The 12,361-nt window shown below is 40.4% G+C and overlaps 1 protein-coding gene across 4 annotated transcripts in view; it reads left to right on the top strand.

The window, feature by feature from the left end:
- Window positions 1–312: 312 nt before the first annotated feature.
- The window catches only part of DGKZ (diacylglycerol kinase zeta), a 128,152-nt gene continuing 116,103 nt past the window's right edge, over window positions 313–12,361 (top strand). For all 4 annotated transcript variants that reach the window (XM_083367295.1, XM_083367294.1, XM_083367293.1 and 1 more), the window contains exon 1: window positions 313–720. In XM_083367295.1, coding sequence (XP_083223421.1) covers window positions 512–720 — 209 coding nt within the window. In that variant the 5' untranslated portion in view covers window positions 313–511. The remainder of the gene's footprint in view (window positions 721–12,361) is intronic.

Raw genomic sequence — 12,361 nt, 5'->3', positions numbered from 1 at the left:
CGGTTACACGACGGTTACACGAAGGCGGCCGGGCCCGAGTCTTGCAAGGCGTTGGAGCGAGCGGCAGATGGAGCCACTAGCCCGCCTTTTCCCCCCCTCTTAGAGCAACAAGGAGGCAGCTTCCCGGGCAGCTATGCGGGGTCCTTAGGCGCTTCACCTTGCTTTGTATTGATACTTCCTGCGCGGCTCTAATTTCTCGACGAGGCGCGCTGGGGCATGGTAGTCGGAGCCGAGCACGCAACCGCCCACTTCAGGGACACGCTGGTAGCCTTTGGCGCTCTGGTCGCTGCGGCTGCTTTGAGGGGAGGCGTCCTGGAGAAGCCCCCTGGCAGAAGGCGCCAGGGCAGCCCTTTCCCTTCTTCCGCCCGTCTCTACAAGAGCAATGATCCCTGCGCTCGAGCGAAAGATTGACGCCGTCTTTGGCGCTTAATCCCGCCGGCTGCTCGTCCCGCGGCTATGCCTGGTCCTCTCCCGAGCAGGTGAGGGGAGAGAAGCGCGACCAGCGGGGCTTATGGAGCTGCACGAGGTCAACGAGAAGGGCTCGAATGGCGGGGGGGCCGCCGCCGCCTCCTCCTCCTCCTCCTCCTCTCCCCCCCCTGGCTCCAGTTCGCCGTCCACCGCTAGTTCGGAGACGTCCGTGTGCCCGGAGTCGGAGAAGGTCTCCCCGCTGGGACGAAGGCACAGCAAAAAGAGGTTTGGGCTCAAGATCTTTGGGCGCAGGTGAGCGAGAGGCGCGACCCGCGCTTTTGAAAGCGTGCGCGTCTGCGAGAGTAATGGGGGTAGGAGGGTCATGCCGCACGAACGCCTGGTTCGCCACACGCCAAATCACAAAAAAAGACCCTATGTTGAGGTGGTGGAATAAAAGGGTTTGGCTAGTTGGTGGCTCAGTGTTTTGTCCAAAACGTACTGTCTTTGAGTCGTGGGGGTATCAATTACTGCGATGGGCGGGTGTTTCCAATCTGAGGCAGGTAATGAAGCTTGGTTTACAACGCCTTGGTTACTTCGTCGTACCTCAAAACACGCGTTCGCACACAGACACTATATTTCCGTAGATGTGAAATAGGGATTCTTGTCTGTGCTACGTTTTTGAATGTAGTTAATAGGTATCAAAAAAAAAGGGTAATGGTTCAGCTTGAGAGAAACACACTTTTTTTTATCTTTGGTGTAAAAACAAAACAACAACAACAACAGCCCTAATCCTGTATCGTTCAGGAATGTAAAAATTTGTCAGCTGTAGTCATTCTTTTTCACCTTTCCCCTCCAATTCTTTTTGTTTCATTGGACTGAGGTTTGCTTTCTGATCTCAACAGATAATGGTGTTTTTCTTTTGGCAGGAATATAGGCTGAGTGTTTTTGTATTTTAGGAAATAGTTAATAGCTTTCAGTGAGATTCAGGGTCTGCCTCTCCTTTCCCATACCCCACTTACTCATCTTCTTTACCCAATTTACTGTTAAATTAAGATGTGTTTATAAAGACAGGTGATAGGGTTCCCCAACCTGAGGGCTCTCTGATGAATTGATCAACAATTCCCATTATTTACACTCATCATGGAAAATATAAATTGGAGATGACTGAATAATCCAGTAACAAGGTTAGGTATAAATTCTAGAAGGTAATGTTTTGTTAGTGCTTAATTTGGAAATGGTTGAATTAGGTGTGAGTCTGTTTCTCACTGTAGCACAAGGAAATATAAGAGTGTCCAGATATATTACTGAGGTATTTGCATCTTTTTTGTGTGTCCTTGGACCATGCTGTTGCATACCTTTCAACATTATAACCACCTTTCTGGCAATCACATTTGGATTATATTTCTTTTGGTAGTTTTTTTGGAGTTTTATGGCATTTAACATTAAAATTATTTTGCTTTATACAGAGAGAGTCTAATGTTTGAGGGAATTCATAATACTTTAGTTTGAAATATTATGTTGGTCTTGGATCACAATAAATAAATTTGATTTTTTTTGGCTTTTAGGCCAGTAGCAGTAGGCATTTACATTTTTTAAAATCAAAACATTGTGGTTTGTTAGTTACAGTAAATATATAAACTTTGTCAGAGAAGGGAACTTAAGCACTCTGAAAGGATTTTTTGCAAATATCAACAAGTATAATGTTAGTTGTCCATGATGGGAAGTTTTTGAAAGCTCAGCTGCACTAATCCAAATGTTATGGAAATGTCATTTTTTATTTATATAAGAACCAGTACTTAATATACTGAAAATGTGTATAGCCAAAGTCTATAGTATAATTAATCCATATATTGTATCACACAGTGCATATAGTTTATTTGGAATCATGGAAGAAATCACAGTAGGTAGTGGCTTTCCGTTTTACAGAAGCTTAAAACATTTGGTGAACTCAGAACACATGCAGGCTAGATTGATTAAGAAAGTAAGCCAAGCTTGTTAGGAGACAGAATATACAGATGGAAACCAATATAAAAGTCAAGCAAAGACAATGAGAAGGATACAAGAATGTATTTAGGTATCACATATACCAGGCCTGCACAATTTGTTGAGGGGAAGAGGCCATGTGGAAAAATTAAAAATCCTTGTGAGTGCAAAGAAATACCCGGAGTGCCGATCAGCAGCTAGCGGAGTAGAGGAAGCACTAGAACAGAGAGGCAAGGCTTGGAGGTGCTTGACAGTGAGTAGTTTGGGGTGGTGGCAGAGGCTGTAAATTTACTATATTTAAAGAGTCATCAAGTTTTTATGCAGGCCTGATATAACACACAGCAATACATGCACAGAAGTATGAAAATGTGGAGGAGTTGGCATTACAACTTGATCCCCACTCTTTTAGAGCCTTGTTATCATTTGGCAAAAATTACCATTGAATTTAGTGCTTCAATCTGCAACTCCAAACATAGGTAATGTACAGGATGTCTAAAAATAATTTCATTTCCAATCCAGAGACTGGAACTAAACAAATCAGCTAACAGGCTGGCTCACTTAACATCCTAGCTCCAAAGCCTTAACAGAAGAGTACAGGCAGGCCAGTTTGGCTGCTTCTGTTAGAATTGATGGTTTGGACTGAACTCCTTTCTTGTGCATGTAAATCAGTGCCATGTTTTTGTGTACACATTTATAGAATTTCCCTTGCCCAGTATGACTGCCATTGAAGGCACATTTGTGCAAAATAAATACGCTGTTTTTGAAATAAGAAAGGCATGGCAGACTTGATTTTTTGGCTTATGCTAAAGGCATTTCTACTCAAATAGCAATATGTGACAAACAGCTATTTTTGTATTAAATACTGTTTAAAAACTTGCTTAGTCTAAACTTTAGAAACATTCTGAGGAATAAACCTGAAGGTGTGAATCTGGTTCATCTCACTGTTCATTCTCATACAGAGCACATTTAGTAAATTTAGTAAATAGCTTTACTTGTGGAAATGGATTGAGGATTAGGCATTTGGGTGGGTAAAGACTATATTATATTTTTTCCTAGCATAGCATAAATCCAGAGTAAGCACCTGACCTGAGAAACATAGTAAGCATAACTTGTCAAATCTAGTAGAACCTGTCCTATATGATGGATCGGTGGAGAATACTTAGGAGAATTTAAATTCCTAACAGGTCTTTCATTTCCCACCTCTAATTCTTAAAGAATGAGACTTTTCCTTCCTATCCCAGCAATTAATTTGCTAATCTTATAGGGACTGAAAATAACGAGGGCACCCATATTGACTCAAATACAAAAAGAGACCTTGATGAATCATTTCTTACTGGGACTGCTGCTGCTCTGGTGTTCACATTAAACCCTGTATGTCCTAGTTAGGAGTATTGCTTGTTAAGATAATGAACAGAGATTTTTCCTTTATGATCCTTTCTGATATAATTAGCACAAGACTAATTAGATCTTCTGTTCCTAAAGTTAGAATTGTGCCAAGGTTTAAAACCAATTATGCTTTCTTATTTGAGAAAGCTGGTACTTGATAAAGAGAACTCTGATATTGAAGACTTTTACAACTTGTATTAAATGCAATAGAAAACATTAGTTATGTGGCTGAATGAGTATAGTTAACATTTGGTCCCCACAGTTATAGCCCCCCCATAGTTATAACCGTTGCAGCACCCCTTTGATCACAAGATCAAAATTCAAACACTTGGCAGCCCACCCACGCTTATGTTCACAGGAGCATTTCAAGTCCTCCTACCTGCCTTTCTCTCCCCATCTGCCCTTTTGGCCATCCTACACTAAGCCTTCAGACCAAGTAGCATGAGGCCTTCTCATGAGGCTTTGAAAGGCTTCAAACCCTAGCGGAAGGCCCTACATGATTTAAATAAGGACACATGTGGCCTGAGAAAAACGGTCTAGGATGGCCAACAACTGCTTCGTGAAGGACCATAACTTCAAATGGTTGCTAAACAAATGATTGTTAACCAAAGGCTACCTGTATAATTTTCCTAATTATAATAAAAATAACAAATTGTCCTAAAACAGGGGTGTCAAACTGCCAGCCGGCAGGCCGGATGCATCATGGTGAAACTGCACTCACCCCATTGCTGGAAATGGAAAAAAAAGTCATGGTGCGTTGCAACACGTCACATGACGTTGACACCCCTATCCTAAAAGAATATGAGAAATGCTCTTATCCTAAGATATTGTGGAAATCCTTTGTAGCCCCTTTAAAAGGTGGCCTGCAAATATGTTTGATAAACTGGGGGTTAAGACAAATGCGGAACAGGTTGTTTTAATAATTTGTCTCTGGTTTTATCCTTCAGTCTCACAATAAAAGCAAAATTTTCAGGCCTTGGAAGATCTTAGTACACATTCTATTTCACAAGACTGATCTCAAGGTCACTTCTGTTCCCCTTGATACACATTTCTGCAGCTGAGATAGGCTATTTGGAAAGCTGAGGACTGAGGACTGCAAACTTTTGAGACAGTGTAGCTCAAAAGACTAAAAAGAAAACTCATGCTTTATCCCCTGACACCTGAGGTGGTGACAAAACAGTGAACTGAGGACTGGAGATACAGTATTTCAGCATCTCAAAACGGACAAACCAGATTCATACGTAGCTCCCTTATCCACTATAAATTTGGAGACAACACTTTTGTTTCTCACTTCATTTGTATAGGTGACAAAGTGAGAATAGAAAATGAGAGTCTAAAATGGCTTGAGAGAAACGTGGAAAAACAGGAATTCTAGGTAAAAAGAACTATGGCTAATCAACCTGTAAAGATAAAATGTTTTATCTTTTTAGCCTTTTAGCTAAGAATAAGAGAAGTATGGCGGTGGCTCAGTGGGTTAGGACGCTGAGCTTGTCGATTGGAAGGTCGGCAGTTTGGCGGGTCAAATCCTGAGTGCCGCGTAAAAGAGTGAGCGCCTGTTACTCGTCCCAGCTTCTGCCAACCTAGTAGTTCGAAAGCACATAAAAATGCAAGTAGAAAAATAGGGACCACTACGGTGGAAGGTAACAGCGTTCCGTACGCCTTTGGTGTCTGGTCATGCCAGCCACATGACCATGGAGATGGCCTCGGCTTTGAAACAGAGATGAGCACCGGCCCCTAGAGTTAGAAATGACTAGCACGCACGTGCGGGGGAACCTTTACCTTTAAGAGAAGTGATACTCTAATGAAGAAATGGATATTGTTTCCTGTGATTAGCCTTTTCATCTTATACTTTCCAGTCTTGCATTCATGTAAAAAAGAACTTTCATATTATTCATTCCAGCTGAAACTGTGGAGAGGAATGTATTTTCTGTTTATCCATAGCTGCAAAATTTGCTCCATCTTGAAATTCTTCAGTAAGTAGTATTCCGATAGGAAGTTTCTGACTATGCACATGGAAAGCAAACCTAAGGTATCTTAAGATCATTGTGGTATTGCTGCTTTAATTTCAGTCCCATTTTACTACATTGTCAGAGGACCTCAGTGTGGGAAGCTATTGAAGAAGATTAGAAGTGAGCTGTAATTTCAGCCTTGAAGGATGTAATTAGAACCCAGAAAACAGTGCCCTGGTATCTGATTAGCCTGTCAACGATATATTATGGCAAATGACTGGGCTTGAATAAAAGTCATGATGGCTGTTGGCCAGTTTTTATATGTAACCATATTAGCAGATATTTAAAGAAGGGCTGTGGTGTATTTGCCATTGTGATATATGAAAACATTAAAAATGCAGTGATATAAATATATTTGTGGGCTGCTGAGGCAAGGAATCTTCAGTGGATTGTGATATTTGGTTAATTTGCCTTTTCATTGGCCCTAGAGTTCCCTTGGTTACATATATAGTAAGTCCTAGAAAATCCAAAAGTGCTTGTTAACAATGCGGATGTATGTGTGATGTTCTGAAAGGGTACATGTGCGCATTGCCTTTATTCTGTATTGCCCTAGATTATATGATTAAAGCTCATAAAATATTTAGTAGTAAGAAAAAGCATTATAAGGGCTTACTTGTAAAAAGGGAATAGTGATTCTTTAATCAAACAGCTGTGGGTGATTCAATCTTGTTATATTTTATTCCTAGGAAAGATTGTGCAACCTCCAACTTGAACGTCGGGTGAATAAAATATTGCCAGGAACTATTAAAAGCTGCATTTGGAAGACTTACTCTGGCATTATGCCACATAACTTTTTTGTCTTTGGCCTTGCATTTGAATTGTCTCTTTGGTCTTAGAGGAAGGACGGTTTAGCCTCTTTACCTCCCATTTTTCTCTAGAGTAACCTTCCTGAACCTTCAGACCTATTGTACTATCAGCCTGTTGCTTTCTAATGAATTTATTAGCAACTTAATTTGGTGAGAGGGGACCTCACATCCAAATTTTTGTGGGATTTGGGACTGGAACTCATGGTCTCCTGATTTCTAGTCTCTTGCTTTAAACATGCACCAAAGTGGCTCTTTTTGCTGCATTACTGTACACTTACTAGAGTTGCAAGCATCATCTCTCCCCAAACCCTGATACTAACTCAAGAGAAGCACATGCTGCATTCAGAGTAGTCCATATTTGCTCTTTTATTTCATTTTGATCTCTTGAGTAGAAGGAAAAGTAAAGTCATTCCAACCTACTTTGTGACTCTTTGATGAAGAGGATCTGAGCTAGAAAATGGAAGCCAACGGTTTCTGTTTCCCCAATGTATACGGTGGAAGTCATCATTCACCACTTCCTTCTCTTGAAATGTTGCTTCCAGTAGAATGCAACGCTGGATATAATCTCCTTATAAAATACTTTTCAGAAAGGGAATGTTTAGAGAAGAGCAATGTACCATTTTATTTTATTTTATTTTATTTTTATAAAGTGAACATTTGCTCTAATAAATAGCATAAATGTGAAGTAACTTGTCTCAGCAAGTTATATACGGTTCTCAGAAGATTTATTTGATTAAAATGCAGTTGATCAATTAAGATTCTTTAATGTAGGGGTGAGTCCCTTGTGATCTTCAGTCTAATTTCAAAGTCTGCAAGAGATGAGTTCAGCTCTCTGGTGAGACAGAGAACAGGATGTGTGAAAGAGAAGAGATGCCAGTCCTCCCACTTGATTTGCTATCTAAAGAGTTCCAAAATAAGAAACTGTTGTAAATGTTAATAACATGATCCATATCAGAAAACTTGTTAGAATGTGCTGCACTATGTTCCATTTATTTATTTAATAAGTTTCATACAGCAAGTTTGCTTTTAGAATAGATAGGTAGCATTCAGATTAAATTCCTTGGAGGCCCCGTTGGAATTAACAAGTATTAAATTAATACTGTACTTATGACTGCCGTTGATTGTTTTATGGTAAATCTAATTTAATCAAAGATGGTTCGGGTACAGCTGCTTTTTGTGGTTCTAGACATGTCCTTAAAGAATGAGAGAAAAAAGGGACAACTTGCATTCAAAGTCATTCAAAAGGAAATGTTGCATTTTAATCTTAAATAAAGAACATACCTTTGAAATGCAGAGCAAATAACAAGCCAAATTTCCAACCCCTTATTCTCTGCCCCTCCAGTGACTAGATACAGCCTTGCACGGAAAATGACCCCAACTGTTTCTTCGGAGGGGCTGTGCTCCTCAGCCAAAAATGTTGCTTGCCTCTCTTCTAATGGATCAGTCATTTAGCATCCCTCTTCCAGCAAATCTCTGGAACCAATTTCAGTAGCTTTATTGCAGGGCTGTGCAATGTCTTCTTTGTTTCTGGATTGTAATCTTTACATCAGGATCACTATTGTCTGGACGGTGACTGTTTTTACTTGAGATGAGCAGCCTAGATGCAGCATCTGGAGGCCTCATTGATGTGGTAAACCTAGCAGCTATCTCCGTGTACTTGCTACGAATACTATGATCTGATGTATAAGGAAAAAATTAATTATGCTGTTTCATATACGGGGGTGAAAATGGTAGAATCTGGGAGTGAATGTTATAAAAAGAGAGTATTAGAGAGTTATCATATATAGATAGCTTACATTTGCATTTCACAGTTGCTGTTCAAAGATAAGATATGTAGGAGTTACATTTCCCATATCTTTATTGTATTTCCACTAGTAACACTTGAATGTTTGTTGTCAGGTGCTTCCCTGTATTATCTTATTTTATTTTTCTGTTTTAAGCTCCAATTATGTCTTATTCTGGCTGAAGTACTATTTTATAAGTTGCTTTTACTTCCTAATTCTTGGTAAATACTATGTATTTAGTAATATCCTAAATACTAATCTTATTTAGTAAAGGATAGGAAGAAGAAGTGATAGAAAATAATTGTAATGGTGATGAATGTTCACTTGAGGATTGATGTACTTTTATTTAAACCAATATCCAGGATTAAATGCCAAGTATAAAGAATAGCTAGTTTGCTGTGGTTAAGGCATCAGGCCAGAAACCAGGAGAAAGTGAGTTCTAGTTCCACCTTAGGCATAAAACCAGCTGGATGACCTTGGGACATTCCCTTTCTCTGGGCCCTAGAAAGCAGGCTGTGGCAAACCTCTTCTGAAGTCTTGACAAGTAAACTGCAAGGGTTTGGACAGGCAGTCAGCGGGTGTCAAAACATTGTTTCAAAGCCTCCCCCCCAAAAAAAATTGAAGAAGAGGAAGAAGAAGAAAAAAAGGAGAGAAAAGAATAACTCTGTGTAGGCAGGGTATGCAAATAAGTGAGCTGTATTTAAATAAAAAAATTGATCTCTCTTTCATTTTCGTGTTCATTTACTCTATATGGGCAACTGAGTCGGCAGGCACTACTGCATTTTACAAGGCAGCCTGGGGGAATTTCCAGTGGAATTATCTGTCAATTCAATAATTTCACTTTTCAGATTGAATTACCAAGGTAGAATATACAATAAACCCTTTTGCTTGTCAGCAAATATCTCCAATACCACAACTGGGAAATGTAACTTCTCTGCTTTTATTTCGTACTCTTCTACATTTTTCTAACTTACTTATCTTTATGAACTCCACCCTTTCTAAACATTGGTTTGCAAGTTCACTGGATTTCCAGTGGTTATCTACAGAAGCCTTTATAGTCATTCACCATTCAAAGCACAGACTGCACCTCAACTTCCCACAGATGACTGTGAGTCCACCTTAGTAAAGGTAAAGGTTCCCCCGCACATGCGTGCTAGTCGTTTCCAACTCTAGGGGCCGGTGCTCATCTCCGTTTCAAAGCCGAAGAGCCAGCACTTGTCCGAGGATGTCTCTGTGGTCATGTGGCCGGCATGACTAAACGCCAAAGGTGCACGGAACACTGTTACCTTCCCACCGTAGTGCTCCCTATTTTTCTACTTGCATTTTTACGTGCTTTCGAACTGCTAGGTTGGCAGAAGCTGGGACGAGTAACAGGCGCTCACTCTGTTATGCGGCACTCGGGATTCGACACACCAAACTGCCGACCTTCTGATCAACAAGCTCAGTGTCCTAACCCACTGAGCCACCGCGTCCCTTACCTTAGTATATGTATGGAATTGGCCGTGGCTAGCCTTGATTAGGTAACATTTAATTGATATGTGAAAGTAACAGGCTTTGTTTATAGGACAAGTTTGTGGCAGCATGTATAAGAATAATACCCAGCCAAAATTCTTAAATCGTATTTAGAAACTGATCTAGAATTACAACTGTGTCCTTTTAGTCATAAGACAGACAACGTAGTGTAATGCTAAGACACTGGATTAAAGATGGGGAGATACAGGTTGTAGTCCTCGCTTCATCATGGAAGTCAATTCTTTGGTTGTCACTCTGTCCTAGCCCTAACCCTAGACTGGAAAGTTGGAAAACAAATATATCTACCAATCTGCTCTGGACCAGCATGGCAGATTATGGTCCATAACCTTCACTGAAGAATCCTTCATGTTGCAATGGATTGATTTAGGCTATTAATAATAACAATAACAACAATTACTACTTCCATGTCATAGGTTTAATTATGACTGGAGCAAAGCCCTAACAGTAAATAGGCAAGCTAGTAATAAAGGCAGATTATTTTAGTGAATCTACTGGGGAATTTAGTTAGGTTTAGATGCTACCTTGCCTGATTCATGCTTTTACCTAAATCTGCCACCCAACTGACATAATCACAAATTTGGATAGCGTACACTAAATAAATTCCCTCCCATCAACAATATGGAAATTGTAAAAACCATGCAATATTAACAAAAAAAATTGTAAACCGACATATTAAGCAACAGTACAGCCAGTACTCATTACGTGTATCATCATCTTAACCCAATTTGCCCAGGGAAAAAGACAGGTTTGTAAAGCTTTCTTGAATGCTAACAGGGTCAGGGGCCATCCAAATATTTGGGTGGGGGTGGGGATTCTCCCAATGACCAAGTTCAACAACAGAAAAGGCATGCTTCCTAGGTCCAATCCAGTGAGATGACCTCAGAGAGGATCCTGTGAGAATGTATGGGATGGAGACAGGTTATGCCACAAATAATATGTAGATGGTAATCAGTCAGAAGTGATGGTGTTACTAAGTTGCTTCCATAATTACCTAATCCAAAGCATCCTGCACCAATTACAGTTTCTGCAGGGTCTTCAAGGCCAACCTTATGTTGTAGTACTCCGACTAGAGCAGGGGTTCTCAACCTTGGCAATTTTAAGACTTGTGGACTTCAGCTCCCAGAATTCCTCAGCCAGCTTTGGGAGTTGAATTCTGGGAGTTGAAGTCCCCAAGTCTTAAAAGTTGCCAAGGTTGAGGACCCCTGGACTAGAGGGTGACTGGGGTGCAAGTGAAGCGTCCTGGTGGTGCAGTGGTTAGAAAGCAGTATTGCAGGCAAACTTCCCACAGCATGGAGTTACCTCCTGACAGGGCTCAAGGTTGACTCAGCCTTCCATCCTTCCAAGGTCGGTAAAATGAGGACCCAGATTGTTGGGTACAATATGTTGACATTGTAAACCACCCAGAGAGTGGTCTGTTAACTTCGTTTATTTTGTGGTCCCATCAGTTCTTGCTGGCAGGGAAATGGTATTTCTTGCAGATCTTCCAAAGCACTTTCGTTGCTATTTTGTCATGCCGTTGTTTATAGTCATTCTATGCAATTTTCTTGCTAACTAGGTGATCCACTGTTTCTTCAGCTTCTTTGCAGAGGTGACATTTATTATCTGTTGCTGTCTTCTCAATTCTGGCTTCATATGCATTATTTCTTAAGGCTTGATCTTGTGCCGTCAAAATTAACCCCTCTATTTCTTTCTTCACTTTTCCTCCTCATATCCATTACTGAATCAGGTCTTCATATCTACTTTGCCTGTTAGGTTTTTTAATGTACTGGACATGAAATGCTTTGCCTTGTCATGTCTCTTTTGTATCTTTCATTTGGTCTTTCTTGTGGGAAAAACTTCGTTTGCCGTAGGCTAGTACAACATTACAAAATCTCTTTGTCTGTGGCAGGAAGTCTACAAGAGCTTACTTAACTACACAAGTTTGTAATGTTCCAGTTCTTCTTATGAGATAATTATTTTGTATAACATTTAATGTTACAAAAACATTTGTCCATTCAGGTCTTAGCAAAAAAACTGTTGTTGCTTGCTAACCAACAAAATAAGTACTTACATCGTGAACTGTGTGTTTGTATTAGTTAAACCATAATTGTAACATGTTACACAATTCCTGTGTATCAACCCTGTGAGCTACCATAGCGTGTAAAGCGTACTAAACTCAGTGAATGTGGCTGGAGAAAACATTGCATTGGCTTTGATGCACAGGAATTTTATGGGTTTATCTGAGAACCATTCCTTAGAATAACTTTTTTCTTTTAATCAAGATAAAGATAAGAGTAGCTTGTCGATCAGAAGGTCGGCAGTTTGGCGGGTCGAATCCCGAGTGCCGCGTAACAGAGTGAGCACCTGTTACTCGTCCCAGCTTCTGCCAACCTAGCAGTTCGAAAGCACGTAAAAATGCAAGTAGAAAAATAGGGACCGCTACGGTGGGAAGGTACCAGCATTCCGTGCGCCT

Source organism: Vipera ursinii, assembly GCF_947247035.1.
Source record: "Vipera ursinii genome assembly, chromosome: 1".
NCBI classification, from domain to species: Eukaryota; Metazoa; Chordata; class Lepidosauria; order Squamata; family Viperidae; genus Vipera; species Vipera ursinii.
This window is presented reverse-complemented; position numbering and strand designations above follow the sequence as displayed.